At 38.7% G+C, this 22873-nt stretch overlaps 1 protein-coding gene across 10 annotated transcripts in view; it reads left to right on the forward strand.

The window, feature by feature from the left end:
- Nucleotides 1–22873, forward strand: part of USF3 (upstream transcription factor family member 3) — a 56881-nt gene that overhangs the window by 8501 nt on the left and 25507 nt on the right. For 2 of the 10 annotated variants that reach the window (XM_013982422.3, XM_005670202.4), the window contains exons 2-4: nucleotides 16371–16486; nucleotides 18675–18739; nucleotides 20783–20811. Coding sequence is in view for 4 of the 10 variants with exons in the window: in XM_005670202.4 (XP_005670259.3) it covers nucleotides 18693–18739; nucleotides 20783–20811 (76 nt within the window). In the remaining 6 variants the exon portion in view is untranslated. 10 annotated transcript variants of the gene reach the window in all.

Here is a 22873-nt window from a genome sequence, read left to right on the forward strand (position 1 = left end):
ATTGGAACTCCTCTGATTTTGAAATGAGTGGTTCTGAAGAGAGCTTTGCCTATCCTAAGATTTGTAACAATATCAGTGTTGAATAGGTAGCTTTATTATAAAAACATAACAGCTTTTACACAGAAACAATTTGAAACATTGTAGGGAAAAAGCAAATAGAAAAAAGCGTCTGCCTGGGAGGTCAAGGTGAGAGAAAGACAACAGTTTGTGTTAGAGAAAAATGATGCATCTCTGGAGAAGAGGAGGGCAACCTGGGAGAGAGAATTTCAAGAAAGGGGGGAGATCAGCCTCAAATCCTGCAGAGAGAGAAGACAGAGAAAAAAACCTTTTATATGGTGAAAGGTAATCCCTGACCTCTAAGAAAGCAGTTTCAGTTGGCAGGAGCAATCGGAAGGCACACTGCCATGGGTTTAGGAGGGATTGGCTAGTGAAGGAAAGGTGAGAAGTTTCACAGGAACAGGAGGAAAATATGGAATGTTAGGAAAGGCAATAGAGTCTTGTTTAATATTAGGAAACTTTGTATGTTGGAAGCAAGAGAGAAATGGGTATGGAGGAAATAAAGTGCTAAAGAGGGAAGAATCAAGTATAGAATCCCTCTCCACCAGAGGCAGGGTTAGCTTTAGGATGTTCTGGTAGGCTGAATGAATAGATTTATAGACAGAGGTCTGTTGTGATACATGTGGGATCCAGTTAAGGAACTTGATCCAATTTCATCTTTCCAGAGAATTAGGGAGGAAATGGAAGAAAGGCAGCTGAAGAGTACCAGCTCTTGCCAGTACCAGACACTTTGCTTGATCTATTAAATATATGATCATGTAAATTCATAACAATTCTTTGAAGGGTTTGTGATAATCTCCCAGTTTTAAAAGTGAGGATGCTAAGGCTTCAAGGAATAGTTATCTTAAAACCAAAGAGCTAGTAAATGTCCACTTCAGGATTTGATCCTCAGTCTTATATCAAAGGTTAGTCCCACCCCACTCTAGCATTCGTTCATTCATATGAGGTAAAGAATATGGGGGGCTTGAGAGGAGCTGTGTTACTGATGACAGTGGCTATGCCTCAGAATCACTTTAGGGGCTTTAAAAAATTCCCCACAGTTGGAGTTCCCATTGTGGCTAAGTGGGTTAAGAACCCAGCTAGTACCCATGAGGACGTGGGTTCAATCTCTGGCCTTGTTCTGTGGGTTAAGGATCCAGCGTTGCCAAGAGCCAAGTCATAGGTCATTGGTGGCTCAGATCCCGAGTTGCTATGGCTATGGCGTAGGCTGGCAGCTGTAGCTCTTATTCCACCCCTAGCCTGGGAATGTCCATACGCTGCAGGTGTGGCCCTAAGAAAGAAAAGAAAAAAAAATTCTCACACCTTACCCCATCACTCATTCCTTCATCATCAACACGCTCATTGATTACCCACTGTATTAGTCAAGACTCTCCGGAGAAACAGAACCAATAGGGTGTATATCTCAGTGAGCTGAGAGCATCTTCAAGTACCAAGAAGTAAGGAAGTACTTAACAGTGGGGGTGGGGGAAGGTGAGGAGCATGTAAAAAGGATGCAAGTGTCCAGTGGCCAAAGCTTGAACAACTTGAGTAAAATAACTATAGCATTAGATTTTGACCCAAAGAATAAATATCCTGGGTCCTTAATGGTATAAATAAGTGATTGAATAAGTGGGCAAGAAGAAACAAGTCTCCTACACAGAAGATTTCTAAAAAATGGGTATTTAGATACTCCCTCCTCCAGGAAATGGAGATTAATTCCCCTCTCCTTGACATGGGCTAGATTTAGTGCTTACTTCCAAAGAACAGAGTATGGAAAGGGGAAAAAAAATAGTAATATAGCCATAATTAACTTGAGTAGTGTTAACAGGAAATTTGAGGACAATTGGGGAAGATTACTTCTTTGACAACTTAAATCCATCAGAATGATTTGAGAAGTTTAGTATAAGGATGTTTAATTTGGGAGTTCCCGTCATGGCACAGTGGTTAACGAATCCAACTAGGAAGCATGAGGTTGCAGGTTTGCTCCCTGCTCTTGTTTAGTGGGTTAACGATCTGGCGTTGCCATGATCTGTGGTGTAGGTTGCAGATGCGGCTGGGATCTGGCATTGCTGTGGCTCTGGCGTAGGCCAGGGGCTACAGCTCCGATTCAGCCACTAGCCTGGGAACCTCCATATGCCATGGAAGCAGCCCAAGAAATAGCAAAAAGACAAAAAAAAAAAAAAAAAAAGGATGTTTAATTTGTGTAATAAAATCTAGTTGAATAACAGAATAAGAAGATGGGGGAGTTCCCGTCGTGGCGCAGTGGTTAATGAATCCGACTAGGAACCATGAGGTTGCGGGTTCGGTCCCTGCCCTTGCTAAGTGGGTTAACGATCCGGCGTTGCCGTGAGCTGTGGTGTAGGTTGCAGACGCGGCTCGGATCCCGCATTGCTGTGGCTCTGGCGTAGGCCGGTGGCTATAGCTCCGATTCAACCCCTAGCCTGGGAACCTCCATATGCCGTGGGAGCGGCCCAAGAAATAGCAGCAACAACAACAACAAAATGACAAAAAGACAAAAAAAAAAAAAAAAAGAATAAGAAGATGGGAGGATAAGGACACATCCTTAATTGTGTTGGAAAGCTGGGGAAGGTGTCATTTGAAGATCAAAAACATTGAGAACTTGATGAAAAATGAAAAGCATATGGGAACATATATGTTTTGATGGCAAAACTTTACATGATGAAGAAATCTGCAGCCCAATACAGGCTTAAAGGGGAAACACTAGAAAAGTAAGTTTTCCCAACACAATTCTGGAAAATCCCAAAGTTCAGAGATTTTGAAAAGTCGAAGTTGGTTGTCTTACTCCATTTTGGTTGCTATAACAAAATGCCATAGACTGGATGGCTTATAAACAACAGAAATTTATTTTCAACACTTCTGGAGGCTGAGTCCAGATCCGGGTGCCAGCATGGTTGGATTCTGGTGAAGGCTTTCTTTTGAGTTGCAGACCTCCTGCATCTTGCTGCATCCTCACACTGTGGAAGGGGCAGGCAAGCAGTCAGGGCCTTCGGTTATTAGGGCACATCATCTCCCAAAGGTCCCACCTCTTAATACCATCACTATAGGGATTAGGATTTCAACATTTGAATTCGGAGGGTGGGGAGGCAAACATTCAGTCAAAAAAGTAATTAATTGCTGAACTTTAGGCTAGCTATACTGGGACTAATCAGAATAGGCCAATTATAGTATTTACTCACAGGCTAAGCTACTAGAACATATTTGTATAAATTGATTGCATCTCTCTCCTGGACTTCAGGGCCAGAGAGAGAATTAGGGTTATACTTTAGGGAATGTCTAGTTGCCACTGTAAAAGTGGAGCTTCTTTCTTCAAAAGGTGCCCACCCAGCTGCTTACCTCCATCCCTGTGTGATACTCTTGATGGCCAGAACTCTGTAATCAGCTTACACATTCATGGTGGGGAGAAGTAATTTTCTTCTATTCTAAAGCAGTGGTTCCTGGAGTTTCTGTCATGGCTCAGTGGTTAATTAACCCAACTAGTATCCATGAGGACGCAGGTTCAATCCCTGGTCTCGATCAGTGGGCTAAGGATCTGGCATTGCAGTGAGCTGTGGTGTAGGTCGCAGTGGCAGCTCAGATCTGGCATTGCTGTGGCTGTGGTATAGGCCAGTGGCTACAGCTCCAATTCGACCTCTAGCCTGGGAAACTCCATGTGTCTCAGGTGCAACCCTAAGAAGACAAAAGATAAATAAATAAATAAATAAAATAATAAAGCAGTGGTTCTAAATATTTAAGGAAAATCAAGAGGATGAAAGAGGGACACCAAACTGAGCAAACAAAAGAATCAATCTTTGAGAAAACAGATTGAATATGCTGTTTGTTGGTTGGTTGGTTGGTTTTTGCTTTTTAGGGCCGCCACCGCCGCATATGGAGGTTCCCAGGCTAGGGGTCCAGTTGGAGCTACAGCTGCCAGCCTATGCCACAGCCACAGCCACACAGTGTCTGCAACCTACACCACAGCTCACAGCAACACCAGATCCTTAACCCACTGAGCAAGGCCAGGGATCAAACCTGAAACCTCATGATTCCTAGTAGGATTTGTTTCCACTGTGCCACGACAGGAACTCCCAAATTGAATATAGTAGAAAAAAGATAATGTTTGTTATTCAAAAATATCCCCAAAGATTTTAGGAAATAAAGTTTCCATCAAAATAGCAATGAGGTGCTATAAAAAAATAAGAACAAAAAAGTTTTTGGAAATTAAAAGCATTTTCTGAAATTAAAAACTTTAGTAGGCTGAATAGTAACATGGTTGTAATAGATGACTAAATGAATGAACTAGAAGATTAGACCGAGGAGTTCTTCCAATATATGGTACAAAAGAACAAAGAAGAAAATTATGAGCAGTTGGACATGAAACATATCTAGGAGGAGAATTATCACTCTGGAGCTAAAATTCTGTACAATTTCAGTAAGTCCTTGGCAGAGGGTTAAGAATTAGATACGTTAAAACTTTTGTAGAGGTAGAAGAGGAGACCATATGTACTGTTTTTAAAAGGAAGAAAATATATTTAAATTTTGTATTAGTATATTTAAGTTATTGATATGTGATTCTTTTTCTCTCAGCTGTATCCTCCCAGCTTTGCTTTTCTTTGGTTGTCAATTTCATCCTCAGACAACTTTCCCTCTTTTGAAGGATGTCTGCAAGTTCAATATTTGGAATTACATACTTTCTCTTTAAACCGGGAAGAGAAAGAGCATAGCTACCCACATCATCAAGGAAAAGTCCTGAACTTTGCTTTAATTGGACCAGTCTGAGACCAACTACTGTGGTCAGAAAAAAATCATTTGCCAAGACCTGCTGGGGCCTACTGCTGAAGCACAAGGACTGGGTTGGGTGTGGAGGGGTTACGTACCTAAGTGAAAACTAAGACATTTCATGACGTGGAGAAATATATAACAAATGTCCATTACAGTATGTTTCTTAAAATTGTTAAGGATGTTTACGAGTAGAATAGGTATAAGAGGAAAAAAAATATATTGAGGAAAATAAAGAGAAACAAAAAATCAGCCTAGGAAAAGTGAAAACAGTGGAAAGGGAAGAAAGAGAAATCAAAATATAACTAAATCTAGCCATAGTTACAATAAACGTGACTGTAATATATTCTCTTTTTTTAAGTCACTTAAATTGTGTAGAAACATGTCTCCAGATGTGTGTTATTTTGGACAAATATAAACAAAATAATGCAGAAAGGTTAAAAATAAAATACACAATACCACACTTTAGGCAAATGTTGAATGGAAAAAAATGTACAGTAATTCGTTATCAAAGTTTAATTCCAGCTTACAAACACTTAATTTAAAAATAGTTGATAAAACTTTATACCTAAGGAGCTAAAAACACACACTCTTCTCAAATACTCATATAACACTTAAAAGTATATCATGTAATGGGGCTACAAAGAAAATCTCAAATTCTGAAAACTGAAAATTATTACTTGCCAGTCGTAATGCAGGGAGACAGTTCACACACACACACACACACACACACGCATACTTTCACACAGTTAACAAAAAGGGAACTAAAAAAGAAGAAATATAACTACTTGGAAACTTTCTACTTTAACTCAGTTTGAAGAGGATATAAAAGTTGAAATTACAAGGAGAAAAAGCCAAGATAATAAAAACATGCAAATTATAGAAAAATAAATATAAATGATTCATAACATGTAGAAGGGTGTTCAGCCTCACTAGTCATCAAGGAGATGAAAATTAAGCAATTATTTATATATATATATAATATATAAAAATATAAATATATTTGCTAGGGCTGCCATAACAAAACACACAGATTGGATGGCTTACACAAGAAAAATTAATTTTCTTAAAGTTCTTGAAAATGTAAGATCAAGGTATCAGCAGGTTGAGTTTCTACTGAAGCTTCTTCTTGGCTTGGAGATGGTTGCTTTCTTGCTGTATCATCGCGTGGTCATCCTTCTGTTTGTATGATCTGTGTTCTAATCTCTTTTTCTTATAAGGACAACAATCTTGGATTAGGGCCTACCCCAGTGACCCCATTTTAACTTAATTATCTCTCTAAATGTTCCATCCTTAAATACAGTCACGTTCTGAAGTATTGAGGGTTAGGAGTTCAATATGTGAATTTGGGAGATACAATACAGCCCATAACAAATAAATATATATTTGACTACCAGTACATATAAGTACATTGTATGGGTAGATCTTTTAGATTGAACCATCTGAAACTGCAGTTTCTAGAAGCAGAGAATATCAAATATGGGCACTTTCAGATAGTTCAGCATAATACTGTGACAAATCTAATCAATCTCCTTTTGATGAGTCTTTCCTTATCTTTTGCTACTTGAATATCCTTCAGTACATGCCTTTGGCACACACATGAATATATTGCAGGTAAATTTCTAGGAGTTTCTGCATTAAAGAAGTGTGTGTTTCGTGGACCAGATATGGGTCCACATTATATCAGGAGGGAGCTGGTCTGGACAGTGTGCCATAGGCCTCATGATGGGCAAGGACACCTCAGCAGAAAGAGACTGCAGCTGTAAGGACAGAGGCAGAAGTTGGGAGGTAAGGAGAGAGTGCAAGAGATTGTGTGGGGGAAGGCATTGCCCACATTAAAGAAACTGTGTTGATATATTCCCCATGGATTGTTTTGTGACTAGAAATGACTAGAGGTTTTTATTATGGAACTGTGACCAGTAAGTCATGGGATCTGCCCTAAATTTTATCCAAGGAGCGGGATCACCCCACAGAGGAGATTTGAATTGGGATGGGAAGGTATTTTTTACTATTTTCATTTTGTGTGTCCTGCCCTTTCAATATAACAGTTACTAATATGTGCATAAGTAATTGCTTGGACATACATAGGAAAAATATTTGGAATTGATACTATCACACTGTTAAAAGCAGAGGGACAGTCGTACTTCATATACATCTATGCTGTTTAAAACTTCTACAAAGAGCAGGGGTTATTTTTGCAACTGAATTAAAAAAAAAAAAGCCTAAAGCATGGAATTTTCTTTGAATTTAATTATGATATAACTTTTGGGCCAGAAGTATTTGTAGTTTGAATGGGCAAGAGCAAGGAAAAGACCTAAAAAATGCCAAACTGCTTACAGTGGCTATTCCTGAAGAGTGTGATTATAGAGATAAGTAACTTTTCCATATAACTTTATATATTTCTGTACTCTTCAAAAATGATTTTTAAAATAATATTGTACTTAAAAATACTGTTGAATATTTGAAGTTGCTAAGAGAGTAGATATTAAAAGTTCTCATCAAAGAAAAAAATTTTGTATCTCTCAGTGGTGATGCATATTAATTAACTAGATGTATTGTGAGCAATTTGCAATATATACAAATATCAAATCATTGTTATATACCTAAAACTAATATAATGTTATATATCAATTATATCTCAATAAAAACTAATTTTTTATATAAACAGGTTACTTGTGTAGCTTAAAAATAAAAATTTAAAACTGCATTCAGCAAATTACTATGCCCTTGGTTTATTTTTATTTCTCAAGATATAGTTTGACTCAGCTATAGGCCTGCAGCAGCAGCTCTGATTTGACCCCTAGCCTGGGATCAGCAACTTCAGTATGCTGAGAGTGCAGCCCTAAAAAGCCAAAAAAAAAAAAAAAAAAAAGAAAAAAAAAAAGAAAAAAGGTAGGACTTAGCTTTTTTTTTTTTCCTTTTTTCTTTTTAGGGCTGCACCTGAGGCATGTAGAAGTCCCAGGCTAGGGGTTGGATAGGAGATATTGCAATGCCAAATTCAAGCTGCATCTGCGACCTACACCACAGCTCATGGCAATGCCAGATCCTTAACCGAATGAGCAAGGTCAGGAATCGAACCCACATCCTCATGGATACTAGCTGGTTTGTTACTACTGAGGCACCATAGGAACTCCTGAGGACTTTGCTATTTCTTATTCTTATACATGCAAATCATCTCAAGGCTGGCATTTATGAAACCTCTGTAAGTGATTTCACCCAACATGATGGTGATGTTCTTGACAGGAAGGAGCTATCAGACGTTGTTAAAGGATGTAATATTTCCTTAATGGCAAAGGAAATTATAACTTCTGATAGCAGTTACACAAAACAGAAGACAACACAGCACACTCATAAACAGCTCCTCAAGCAGCTGCTGAAACCAAATGTTTAGAGGAAGGGTTCTTTTGGGTGTGAAAAGCACAGCACCCCTGTGCTATTCTTGCACAATAAAACAGATATGCCAGATTTCAAGATTTAATTAATTGAACCAGGTGGTCCAGGTAATAGGACATCCCAAGAAGAGGGTTATTTACCTAAAATGTTGGAGAAGATAATGCAAATCTAGCAATCTAGCAAAACGCAATGAGCCAAGATACCTCAAAGCACTAAATAAAATCATAGAGTACATATATCCAAGATATTAAACACAAGAAGATAACGCAAATCTTTGCTCATCTAGCAAAACACAGTGAGCCAAGATACCTCAAAGCACTAAATAAAATCATAGAGTACATATGTCCAAAATATTAAACACAAGTGCTGAAATCACAATTTTGAATATCTAATGACATGGAGAAATGATCACCTTAAGTGAAAAACAAAACATAACTTTGCTTATGGCCTAACATTTTAATGGCTATGACCCAGGCCAGGAATTTATGCTTAGTTGTGTTATGATTTCCATGAATCATATTCTAGTTCAGTAGGGTAAGTCATTTTGACTGGAGAGGACTAAGGATTTACTAGATATCTCATATAAGGGAATAGAACATGGAGCTCCCGTTGTGGCTCAGTGGTTAACGAATCAGACTGGGAGCCATGAGGTTGCAGGTTCGATCCCTGGCCTTGCTCAGTGGGTTAAGGATCTGGCATTGCTATGAGCTGTGGTGTAGGTTGCAGATGCGGCTCGGATCCCGCATTGCTGTGGCTCTGGTGTAGGCCGGTGGCTACAGCTCTGATTAGACCCCTAGCCTGGGAACCTCCAGGAGCGGCCCTAGAAGAGGCAGAAAGACAAAAAAAAAAAAAAAAAAAAAAAAAAAAGAAAAGAAAAAAAAAGAAAAGAAATAGATCACATTTTAAAACTGTATTTATGTGTAGCCAGGCTGATCCATATCGCCACAAATGTGAGGATTTCCTTTTTTTTTTTTTTTTTTTGTTGCAACATTTTTTTTTTTAAGGTTGAACTTTATCTATCTATCTACCTACCTACCTCACATACAGTATACAAAATGACACATAGTAGAATATTTTCTTTACCCACTTATTTGTCAATGGACACTTAGCTTGTTGCCATATCTTGGCTACTGTGAATGATACTGCAATGAATGGGAGTTCAGATACATCCTCAAGATAGTGATTTCTTTCTTTTGGGTATATACCCAGAAGTGTGATTGCTGGAACATATGGTAGTTCTGTTTTTAATTTTATAATGGCTGTACCAGTTTACATTCCCACCAACAGTGTATAAGGATGCCCTTTTCTCCACATCCTTGCCAACACTTACCTTTTGACTTTTTGATGATAGCCATTCTAACAGGTGTGAAGTCAGATCCCATTGTGGTTTTGATTTGCATTTCCCTAATGATTGATAATGTTGAGCATCTTTTCATGTGCCTGCTGGTCATTTGAATGTTTTCTTTAGAAATATATGTTCTTTTTTGAATATATATTTTTAAAAGAAACTTCAAGGCACTTAGTGGCAGGGACCTCAAGAGAGCCTTTTGAGATACTGGTAATGTTCTATATCTTGATTTGAGTGGTGGTTACACAGGTGTATTCATGTGTAAAAATGCACAGAGCTGTGAACTTAAGTTAGTGACTTATGTATATAAGTCAATAAAAAAGGAAAAAATCCTAACTACATTGTCCTTTTTTCCATTTTACTGTTAGACCAGGGGGATTTCATTTTACTTCAGGCCAGTTCTAGTTTCTGAGGATTACTACTTGAGAATCACTGGTCTTAAGATAAAATCTGAACACATTCACTAGGCATAGAAAGTTCCTATACAGTCTGTCCAAGTTCTCTTTCTACTTCTCCCACCCCCTTGCAGTCTTCAGACTGCTCTTGTTTCACCGCTTTTGCAATTGCTCTTTTCTCTGCTTCTTTTTCCTAACTCCAGCTGGCAAAATCTTATATATTCTCCAAGACCTAGCTTTCTTTGGGTACCACAAGAAACATGCTTGATGCTTTTTTCTCATATGCCGTTTTATTAATAAATCACTTAGGTCACACTTACCTTTTTTTTTTTTTTTCAGAGCCATACATGCGGCATATGGAAGTTCCCATGTTAGGGATCGAATCAGAGCTGAAGCTGCTGGCCTACACCACAGCCACAGCAAGATGGGATCTTTAATCCACTGAGTGAGGCCAGGGATCAAACCTGCATCCTCACGGATATTAGTCTGGTTTGATACCACTGAGCCACAACAGGAACTCCCAACACTTACCCTTTTTTTTTTTTTTTTTTTTGTCTTTTGTCTTTTTGTCTTTTGTTGTTGTTGTTGTTGTTGTTGCTATTTCTTGGGCCACTCCCGCGGCATATGGAGGTTCCCAGGCTAGGGGTCTAATCGGAGCTGTAGCCACCGGCCTACACCAGAGCCACAGCAATGCGGGATCCGAGCCGCGTCTGCAACCTACACCACAGCTCACGGCAACGCCGGATCGTTAACCCACTGAGCAAGGGCAGGGACCGAACCCGCGACCTCATGGTTCCTAGTCGGATTCGTTAACCACCGCGCCACGATGGGAACTCCACACTTACCCATTTTTAAACTGACTTTAAAATTTTTCTTTTATTTTTTGGCCACCCCACAGCATATGGAGTTCCCGGACCAGGGATCAGATCTGAGTTGCAAACTATACCACAGCTGCGGCAACGCTGGATCCTTAACTCAGGCTGGGGATTGAACCTGCATCCCAGCGCTCCCAAGACACCACCGAACCTGTTGTGCCACAGTGGGAACTCCTAAAAAAAAACCTTTTTATTTTAAAAATAATTATAGACTTAAAGGAAGATACAAAGATAGTGCAAAGAGTCCATGTGCTCTTCACCCTGCTTCCCCTGAAGGTGACATCTTTTATAACTGTAGGAAATACCAAAACCAGGAAATTGACATTAATTAATTCATGTTTTTACTTATTTTTTCTGTTCCCTGTCCAGTATAGTAGCCACTAGCTACAAGTAACTATTTAAATTACTTAAAATTATATAAAATTAAAATTTAATTCCATAGTCTCACTAGCCCCATTTCAAGTACTTCATAGCCACATATGACTGGTGATGACCATATGAACAGTGCAGCTCCCACTGCCTGAAGTTTTTTTTTGAAAGCTCTAATGTAGATTGTATTCATCATTATTTCTGTAATTCCTAGGCAGTGTAGGTGCTCAATCCTACTTAAATGGTTGAGTCTAGACCTACCCTTTTCTTTTATGTATGCAGAAACTTAGGCCCTAGCTTTTGGTAAATAAAGTAAAATCTAGCTATTGAGTAGCAAATCTAGAGGTAGAGCTCAGGTTTCTTAATTCCAAGTTCACTGGTCTTTGATGTGGGCCCTAATCTGTGCGCTCATCAATTGTGTCAGTTTTAGAGGAAGGAACTATATATTCCTGGACCTCTTCCTCTCATGATTCTGATTCATTAGGCCTGGAGTGGGGTGTCAGAATATATATTACTTTTTTAGGACCACACCTGTGGCATACAGAAATTCCCAGGCTAGAGGTCAAATTGGAGCTGTAGCTGCCAGCCTACACCACAGCCATAGCAATGTGGGATCTGAGCTGCATCTACAACCTATACCACAGCTCACAGCAATGCCAGATCCTTCTGAGCGAGGCCAGGGATTGAACCCACATTCTTGTGGATACTAGTCAGGTTCTTTATCACTGAGCCACAACTGGAACTTTGAAATCTATATTTTAAATGTATGCTTGAGCAAGACTGTATGGTAATAGCATAGGATAGATCATAATATTGAGCAGCAGAATATGGAGCCTAGAAATAGAACTGCACTTACGTGGATATTTGATATTTAACAGAGATGCTATTGAAAGAAGGAAATCTTTCCAACAAATGGTATTGGAACAATTAAATATCCATATGAAAGGAACTCCTACCTCGTGCCATAATAATATGGATCATTGACCTTAATATTATATAAACTATTACATTATATTTATATTAAATTAATGTTATGTTAATTATATTATATATTGTTATATATATAATATGATTATACAGCATTAATATATACTATAATATACATGATACTAAAATATTAAAATATTTTAAATAAAATATATACAATAAAATATTAAAATAATGATACATATAACATATAATAATTATATAACACAAGACATCTAGTATTAATATCATCAATTATTAAATATTAATTTTAATAATTAAGTATGCCAGTTATAGTATAACATATTATATATTAATATATAATAACCTTCTAGAAGTAACCATGGGAGAAGTAACCATAGCTCTGTTCCTGAGCTAGGACAGAATCACATCCACCATGAAAAAAGAGAGTGGTTCACATTTGATACAACGATGTACATCTGTTCTCTACATGGCCACTGAATGTCTGTGTAGAGCAACAAGTCCCAACCAGACATCGTTTTTCAGCAGTTTAGGAGCCAGATGCAAAGGTCTAGAACCATATCTTCTGGGTAGGTAAAGGTTTTTTGGACAGAACATAAAAAGAAATAATTATAAAAGAAAAAATTGGTAAGAAAAATTAATGCTGTATTTCATCAAGAACTTTTGCTCACTGAAGACACAATTAAGAAGATGCATAGACAAGACATTTAATGGGAGAAGTATTTGCAAAATGTATTTCCAAGGACATATATCCAGAAGATATCAATAACTCAGTATATAGACTTCCTATAAATCAATAATAAAAGACAATCCAATTTAATAACTAGTAAAAGATATGAAGAGATAGAAGAAGATCTACAAATGGCTTAATATACACATAAAAAGCATTCAGTGTGATTAGTCATCACGAAGTGAAAATTAAACTATAGTGAGATACCTGGGTACTGCTATATACGCAACAGCATGGCTAAAATTAGTCGGCTGAAAAAACCCAATGTTGGTGAGGCTATGGAGCGACCAGTACTCTTCTACTTTGTGAGGGGTGCAAAAATGGTAATGTTACTCTGAGGAAAGTGTGATAAATGTTCATATATAAGTCTTTTTGTGGATATAGTCTTTCATTTCTCTTGGGTAAGTACCTAGGAGTGGAACTTTAGGGTAGATGATAAGCAATTCTACTTATAGGTATTTACCCAAGATAAATGAAAGATTATATCCACAAAGGGACTTACACAACAGTGTTCTTGGGTAGAAGCTTTATTTGTAGTAGCCCAAACGTGGAAACAGTCCAGGCGTCTATCAACAGAAAATGAAAAAACAAACTGAGTTATAAATTCACATGCAATTATATATTTATACTTAGAAGTCAAAAGGAAAAAACCTGCAAGCGTTCCCATTGTGGCTCATTGGTAATGAACCAGAGTAGTATCCATGAGGATGCAGGTTTGATCCCTGGCCTTGCTCAGTAGGTTAAGGATCCAGCGTTGTTGCAAGCTGTGGCGTAGGTTGCAGATGTGGCTCAGATCTGGCATAGCTGTGGCTGTGGAGTAGGCCAGCAACTGCAGCTCTGATTCGACTCCTAGCATGAGAACTTACGTATCCTTCAGGTGAAGCCCTAAAAAATGTGTGTGTGGGGGGAGTACAAATGAATTTCAAAAACATGTTGAATGAAAGCTTGATGCAGTAGAATTCTCAATTAGTACATTATAAAGTTCTGTGGTGAAAAAATAAAAACATTGGTTGCCTCTGTGGGAGGAGGGGAAGGGATTTATTAGGAAGGGTCATGAGAGAACTTCCTCTGATGATTAATAATGTTCTGTACTTAGATAGGGGTTGTGTCCCATAGATGTATGCCAAATGAGATTTGTCAAAACTCATTGAATGTTACACTAAAATTTCTGCATTTTACTAATATGTAAGTTTTATATGCAGGGGAAAAAAGTTTTAAAATATGTGGTTTTGATGCAAGTAATCTGAAGGCCACACTTTGAGAACCACTGGGTTTGACTAATTTCAGAAATGACTTTTTCCTACCATGAGAAATAATAATTCATAGATTACTAATGTAACATTTTGACAATTTTCTTTAAAAATTCAGGGCACTTTAAATATTTTAAAGGTTATATTTGTATTTAGTTATAGAAATACTGTATTAAAAATGTCATTTCCTTATTAGTAGGTTAATTAATAAGTGGACAAGGATTTATGACAGTATTATATAGTTCTTTATTCCAGTGTATGTTCTTTTTCAGCATTAGGAATGCAATTTTAAAATCAGGAGGAATTGGACATGGAAATAATCTTGCATTGAATTATATTAATTGAATTGGTTAAAATGTTCTTTAAGATGGATATTTATAGTGACATTTGGTGAATGGAATGATTCTGATTTGTAGTTGTATTCCTCTTTCAGTAAACTGCTGGCTTTCATCCCAGTGCAATTTATTGAATATGTTTACTTATGTGATAGGTCTCTAGTGTCATTTACTTTAAGATTATAGATGTTTAAAAAATTAAAACTTTTACTTCATATATCGTAATTATAATGTGAATCTGTACACTTTCAAAAGTGCTATATGGAAACAATTGGAACTGTGATACCGATGACCAAATGCTGACTCATCTGGGTGCAAGGCAAAGCTGACGTTACTGGTTTAGGTAAATTTATCTGGTCAACGCTTGCTACATCCCAAACAGTCTCTGTTACTGTCGAATATTGGTCAGGTGCCTGAAATTTTAGTAGTTAAAGATACCTGCCTGAGGAGTTCCCGTCGTGGCGCAGTAGTTAACGAATCCGACTAGGAACCATGAGGTTTCGGGTTGGGGGCCTGCCCTTGCTCAGTGGGTTAACGATCCGGCGTTGCCGTGAGCTGTGGTGTAGGTCGCAGACGCGGCTCGGATCCCGTGTTGGTGTGGCTCTGGCGTAGGCCGGTGGCTGCAGCTCCGATTCGACCCCTAGCCTGGGAACCTCCATATGCCGTGGGAGTGGCCCAAGAAATAGCAAAAAGACCAAAAAAAAAAAAAAAAGAAAAAAGAAAAAGATACCTGCCTGAGCTTCCAAATTGTCCTGATAAGAACCACGTGGGGGCACTTAATTCAATTTCAGACCCCTTCCTTAGAGACTGACTCAGTGGGGTCTGGCTGGGATGGGCAGAGAATAGGCTTTTTTTTTTTTTTTTTTTGCTTTTTTAGCGCTGCCCCCGTGGCATATGGAGGTTACCAAGGCTAGGGACTGAATCAGAGCTGTGGCCACTGGCCTACACCACAGCCACAGCAACGCCAGATCTAAGGCACGTCTGTGGCCTGCACCACAGCTCACGGCAACACGGGATCCTTAACCCACTGAGCGAGGCCAGGGATTGAACACCGATCCTCATGGATACTAGTTGGATTCGTTTCCACTGCATCACAAAGGGAACTCCAAGAATATATTTTTTTAAAATAGTACTTTCAGATAGTTCTTATTATCAGGAATGTTTGGAAACATTGCCGTAAAGCAGAGCTCAGTTTCTCAAACCTTTTTTTTTTTTGGGGGGGGGGGACAAAAAAAAAAGGAAGAAGAAAAAGAGAAAAAGAAAAGAATCACCCAGAGACTTTGTTGAAAATACAAATTCCTGGGGCCTACCTAGCACTTCTCATTTGTCTGGAAAGAAGCCCCCAAATCTTCACTTTTTTAGGGCACATACAATGCACAGATCTGAAGGCTGTGTTCCTAGTGCCTTAGTGGAGGTCCTAGAGTAAGTTTTAGCCCCTCTCACCAGAGGGAATGGAGAAGTAGGAGATTGAAGGAAAGATAATTTTAGAATTGAGGACAATTAGCTTAAGAGCTAGGCCGAGGACCAGGAAAATCTAAGGGACAGTGAATGTTCATAAGAAAGGAGAGAATAGCCTCCTGGAGACCATCCTGTGGCTGCAACACAACCGTCTTTGTGGGGGTGGAGCATGCGTAGCCCACTGGGAAGTAACTTTTTTTTAAATTATTATAGTTGATTGACAATGTTTTGTCAACTTCTGCTGAACAGCAAAGTGACCCAATCACACACATTTCCCTGTGCTGTACAGTAGGATCGGAGGTGACTTTTGAAAGCAGCTAGGTTCATTAGCTTTCAAGAAGTGGGGAGAATTCAGGATCACCCTATATGCTTGCCTGCCTTAAGTTGCTAGTCCTTGTTTTACTTGCTGCTAATGGAAACCTATAAACATTCACTGATTTTTTTTTCTCTTGTGTAGTAAGAAGAAAACATAGCTTATAGACCATCTTCTGATAGAAGATGATAGATTTGGATCAGAAACAGGAGGCACTGGAAGCCAGGAATCAGAAGTGAAGAAATTCTGCAAACCCTTGGGTGAGAAAGGTGACAGAGACGGATGTGTTTACTCACATGGCCCACATTGTCCTACTGTGGTTATCTAATGTGACCTCCTTGCTTTTACGCTGATACAGACTTTCGTACATGTAAGGAAAAAGATGGAATAAGCTGCTGGAAATAGGTCTAGAGTACATATTTCTCCTCGGGCTGCTCTCAGTCAGTACTTGTCTGACAACAGCTAGTTTATATCTGCTATGTCTTTTTCAGGACCTTCCTTCCTTTCTGGAGCCAAAACCTTTACCTGAAATACCTCGTTAATATTTATAACTAATGTCGACTGAATTCCTGTTACTGCTAGGTGCCATGCTATTGTGCTTTCCCTGCATTATTTCGTCATTCCTTTTTCGAAACAACCCAATAATCTAGATACTGTGATTATGGTCCATTTTATAGATGAAACATCTGAGGTTCTACGAGGTTACATAACTGGCCCAGGACCTCTAGGAAATGGCAGAGCCAGATTTTAATAAACGCAGGCTGACTTAGATTCCCTACTTGCTGCCTTCTTTTTCTCTTAGAGAGAAAATGGGAAACTGCACTTGCAGCTTCCTGCAGTGTATCAGAACAGATATCCCAACTTCACAGACCTCTTTTGAAAGACTGTCGTCAGCCCCTGAGATTTAAAAACATCAAAGTTGCCATTAGAAAATTTTTGAAAATCAGAAAAGAAATTGCTTATATTTTATAATGCCACACCTATGGCATATGGGATTTCCCAGGCTAGGGGTTGAATCAGAGCTGCTGCTGCTGGCCTACACCACAGCCACATCAACACCAGATCAGAGCCTCGTCTGTGACCTATACCACAGCTCACAGCAATGCCAGATCCTTAACCCACTGAGCGGGGCCAGGGATTGAACCCACATCCTCATGGATACTAGTTAGAGTTGTTACTGATGAGCCATGACAGGAACTCCTATAATATTCTTGGCTTTATATAACTATGATTAATATTTTAATGTATTTTTTCAGGGTTTTTTTTGGCATAGGTGTATATTTGCCTATAGACCATGTATTCTTTAGTGTCATGATTTTTTTTTTTTTTTGTCTTTTTGCTATTTCCTGGGCCGCTCCCATGGCATATGGGGGTTCCCAGGCTAGGGGTTGAATCTGAGCTGTAGCCGCCGGCCTACACCAGAGCCACAGCAACGCGGAATCTGAGCCACGTCTGCAATCTACACCACAGCTCACGGCAACGCCAGATCCTTAACCCACTGAGCAAGGCCAGGGATCGAACCTGCAACCTCATGGTTCCTAGTGGGATTTGTTGACCACTGAGCCACGACGGGAACTCCATGGTATTTTAAATACAAATAGAATTTTCATACTTGAACTCAGATTTTAATTATTCTCAAATCATTAAATAATGTTTAAGACTTCTAGCAGGTTGAAATGAAAGAAGCCTAGCAAAAGAGTGAATGAATGAATGAATAATATGGAATATTATGTTTGTTTTTGTACTTGTCACTTTTGTTTTTTCTTTGTTCAGAGAGGAGGGCTATTGTTTTAAATTTTGTTATCATGGACAAAGACATACTGTCCCAACTCAAGTATGTTTTACCTGTCTTTCCAGGACTTGGTCACCTCTATATCCCCTTTGGGTTTTTCTTGATTTCCAAGTCTATAATGATCTTTCTCCCTTCTAATCTTTTCAGTCACTTTCTGGTTATAATTCACATTTGACATTCACCATGCTCTTCATCTGCTAGTTATAACATTTTTTTGCCCTGTATTTGTACATTTTTTTTCTATCCATAACACCCAGTCCAGTACTTTATCATGATGTCACTTTCATTTTTTAATGTCTTGGTATTCAAACAAAGTTGCTATTAATTGGGAGTTCCTGCCATGGCGCAGCAGAAACGAATCTGACTGGTATCCGTGAGGACGTGGGTTTGATCTCTGGCCTCTCTCAGTGGGTTAAGGATCCGGCATTGCTGTGAGCTATGGTGTAGATCACAGATGCAGCTTGGATCTGGTGTTGTTGTGGCCGTGATGTAGGCCAGCACCTGTAGCTACGATTTGACCCCTAACCTGGGAACCTCCATATGCCACGGGAACAGTCCTAAAAAGCAGCAACAAAAAAAATTGCCATTAATCAATTTCTTCAAGGTACTAGAATGACTTTGGACCTTCTGATATGTCTTCCTTCTATGCCTTGTAGGTTCCTATCACTGTAACCATGCCAGAAATGACAGAGAATGAGACTCCTACAAAAAAGCAGCACAGGTATGAAGATACAATCCAAAATTAATATACTTTTTGTAGATAAAAAGCAGAATAATTTCCCACTTTGCTAAACAGGTGGTCCTTAGGGCACTTTCATTTGGATGCCTAAAGAGCCATGACTCTTCAAAAATATTGATTGTATTGATAAATATGCATAGATTTACTGAAAAGGGTACATAATTAAATTCACTTGTCCTTTTAATTCTACTAGCAGTGTAACAAGTAAAATGACTATGAGTAATTAAAGTAGTATAATACCTAGTCTATGCTAAATGTTTAGTTTCTCCTAAAATTTGTACTTTCGACCAATATTAGTCTTTGAGGTAGATGCTAAATTCATTTAAGCTGAAGTCAGTTTGAATAGACATTTTTGTACAGTTACAAAGCACCAGTGCCAATATACACATCCATACAATATTCTGGTTCTTTTGTATAATAACTTCCTTCAGAATTTCTAGCAATTTGGTCAGTGTTTCTGCTTAGAGTTGCATGGACAGTGCTTCCATGATTAAATATTAAAAAATCACTATTCTCTTTCTTCACCAAATAGCTATTAGAGAATGCTTATGTACTGAGTAATTGTACATAAAAGGGAAAGTTAGTATTTTTAGTAGATTAGTCTTTATGAAAATGTAAGAATGTGGATCATCATAAATGCAAAAGATGGCCTGGATGCCAGTTGTCAGTGCATGGGTGTTGGTGGCTGCCACACTTTCCTCCCTGGGGGTTACAAGATTCCTCTGTATTGTTGCTTGTCTTCTTTACACACTCACCCTTACCCCTGGCCAGTTGCCAGAGCAAACATTGAAATCACCTACAGTTGACCCTTGAACAATGTGGTAGTTAGGGGTACCTCCCTCTACACAATGGAAAATCGTGTATAATTTATAGCTAGACCTCCTATTCACAGTTCCTCCATAGTCACAGTTCCTCCGTAGTCACAGTTCCAGATCCATGGATTCAACCAACTGTGGATCCTGTGGTACTGTAGTATTTACTGCTGAAGAAAATGCACGTATAAGTGGACCTGTGTTCAAACCCACGTTGTTTAAGGTTCAGCTGTACTTGGCATATTACTTTGAGAGTTGACTAGCTCCTTAATTACATTTTTCAAATAGGTAAGGTTTCCAATGATTGATTTATTACTTATCAACCAATGACTTCTGGATATGGAAAGTAGAGAATTGTAATTGCTTTCAGAAATTGTGAATTCTAAACTTATATTGAGGAAGTTCCCATTGTGGCTCAGTGGTAAGAATCCGACTAGTATCCATGAGGATGCGGGTTTGATCCCTGGCCTCGCTCAGTGGGTTAAGGATCTGGCATTGCTGTGAGCTGTGGTGTAGGTTGCAGACTCGGTTCGGATCTGGTGTTGCTGTGGCTGTGGCTGTGGCCGGCAGCTGCAGTTCTGATTCTACTCTTCGCTTGGGAACGTCCATATGCCATAGGTGCGGCCCTAAAAAGCAAAAAAAAAAAAAACAAAAAAACAAACAAAAAAAAAACACACAAAAACAAACAAACAAAAAAAACAAAACATCCCAAAACTTATATTGATGTATCTACAGCTAGGTTTTCATACCATAATATACCATTAAGAAAACTTCCCTTCAAATGTTTTCTTATTGATGCAACAAATACAAATTCATAAATTAATTTTTTTTTTTTTTTTTTGGTCTTTTTTGTCTTTTGTCTTTTTGCTGTTGTTGTTGTTGCTATTTCTTGGACCGCTCCCGCGGCATATGGAGGTTCCCAGGCTAGGGGTTGAAACGGAGCTGTAGCCACCGGCCTACGCCAGAGACACAGCAACGCGGGATCCGAGCCGCGTCTGCAACCTACACCACAGCTCACGGCAACGCCGGATCGTTAACCCACTAAGCAAGGGCAGGGACCGAACCCGCAACCTCATGGTTCCTAGTCGGATTTGTTAACCACTGCGCCACGACGGGAACTCCCATAAATTAATTTTTATGGTTCTCAAAATATAATGTAGTAAAATGTTTTCCTATTATTTTCATGTTCCTTGTATCTATATTTTTGTTTCAGAAAGAAGGACCGGGAGACACACAATGCAGGTAAAAACAACAATTTAAATTTTATTTGTTAGCATTTTGGCATTCAAAATGAAATAATACCGCAGTTGATTGTGTTTTTATGTTCAAACACAGAATTATTATTCCTTATATTTTAGGAAGGTGTTCTTTTATTGCTTGGGGACTTTTTAAAAATGTTTGAAATTGAAGTATAGTTGATGTATAATAGTCTATAAATTGCCAGTGTATAGTGACTTCATTTTTAAACGTGTGAACATAGTGATTTACAATGTTTAAGGGTTATAATCCATTTATAGTTATTATAAAATATTGGCTGTATTCCCTGTGTTTTACAGTATATCCTTGTAGCTTATTTATTTTATGCATAATAATCTGTACTTTAGTGTCTTTTATTGACAAAATACTCCCTAAGTCTCATGAAGATGGCTTGCTTATTAGCATCTGATTCATAGTCTATTTAGCTAATTTAAGGATCAACATACCCCTGAAACTAGTGTTTTAAGTGTTTCACACACTGAGGAATTCCACATAGGCTCTTCCCGAATTGATTGAAGAGTACTTGTCACTTCAGGACTTCTAGAGAGGGCTTAGCTGTCTCCAGGAGCAGGGAAGAAAGGGGCAGCAGGCGATAGGTTGTAAGGATACTTGAATGTGAACAGTCTTAAATTAAGCTGTGGAATCCTTACTTATAGGAAGAGATGAAGAAATGTAGAAAAAAATTGGATTTTATCTCAAACATCAAGATTATAGGCCAAAGCCTGGTAAACATTTATAGACATAATTGTGCATACATTTACAACTGGGTACTTTTTTTTTTTTTTTCTTTGTCTTTTTGCCTTTTCTAGGGCTGCACCCACAGCATACGGAGGTTCCCAGGCTAGGGGGTGTAATCTGAGTTGTTGTTGCTGGCCTACACCAGAGCCACAGCAACGCCAGATCTCAGCCGCATCTGCGACCTATACCACAGCTCACAGCAATGCCGGATCCTTAACCCACTGAACAAGGCCAGGGATTGAACCTGCAACCTCATGGTTCCTAGTCGGATTTGTTAACCACTTAGCCAGGAAGGGAACTCTGGGTACATTTTTTAACATTTTATTTTCCATCAGTGCTATAGTAAGATCTGAAACAATGCACATTTTAGAGTTAATTTCTAGTAGTCTATGAATAGTATCTTTCCCAGTAGGACCCTGGGAAAAAACTATCTGTGGAAAGATGTGGGGACATTGGTTGGAAATTGCCATCCCCAAAATGGGAGTTTACGCCTTTGAATTCCCCATTATCACTATGGATAGTCTTTTTTTTTTTTTTTTTTTTTTTTTTGGCTACACCAGTGGCATATGGAAGTTCCCTGGCAGGGATTAAACCTACGGCTCAGCAGCAACCTCAGCAGCTGCAAAGACAAGGCTGGATCCTTAACCTGCTGCACCACAGCTGGAACTCCACTATGGATAGAGTCTTAATGTTGTTGTTTTTATCTATATGCGTTAAAAAAAAATCTGTTCTAGAATAGAGAATCCGGAAATAAACCCTGACACCTATGGTCAGTTAATCTTTGACAAGGGAGGCAAGAACATAAAATGGGAAAAAGAAAGTCTATTCAGCAAGCATTGCTGGGAAACCTGGACAGCTGCATGCAAAGCAATGAAACTAGAACATACTCTCACACCATGCACAAAAATCAACTCCAAATGGCTGAAAGACTTAAATATACGACAGGACACCATCAAACTCCTAGAAGAAAACATGGGCAAAACACTCTCTGACATCAACATCATGAATATTTTCTCAGGTCAGTCTCCCAAAGCAATAGAAATTAGAGCAAAAATAAACCCATGGGACCTCATCAAACTGAAAAGCTTTTGCACAGCAAAGGAAACCCAAAAGAAAACAAAAAGACAACTTACAGAATGGGAGAAAACAGTTTCAAATGATGCAACCGACAAGGGCTTAATCTCTAGAATATATAAACAACTTATACAACCCAACAGCAAAAAAACCAATCAATCAATGGAAAAATGGGCAAAAGACCTGAAGAGACATTTCTCCAAAGAAGATATACAGATGGCCAACAAACACATGA

This window comes from Sus scrofa, chromosome 13, assembly GCF_054392235.1.
Source record: "Sus scrofa isolate SSC_HxYL_T2T_F1_AM1 chromosome 13, Sscrofa_HxYL_maternal_Yorkshire_Landrace_v2.0, whole genome shotgun sequence".
Taxonomy (NCBI): domain Eukaryota; kingdom Metazoa; phylum Chordata; class Mammalia; order Artiodactyla; family Suidae; genus Sus; species Sus scrofa.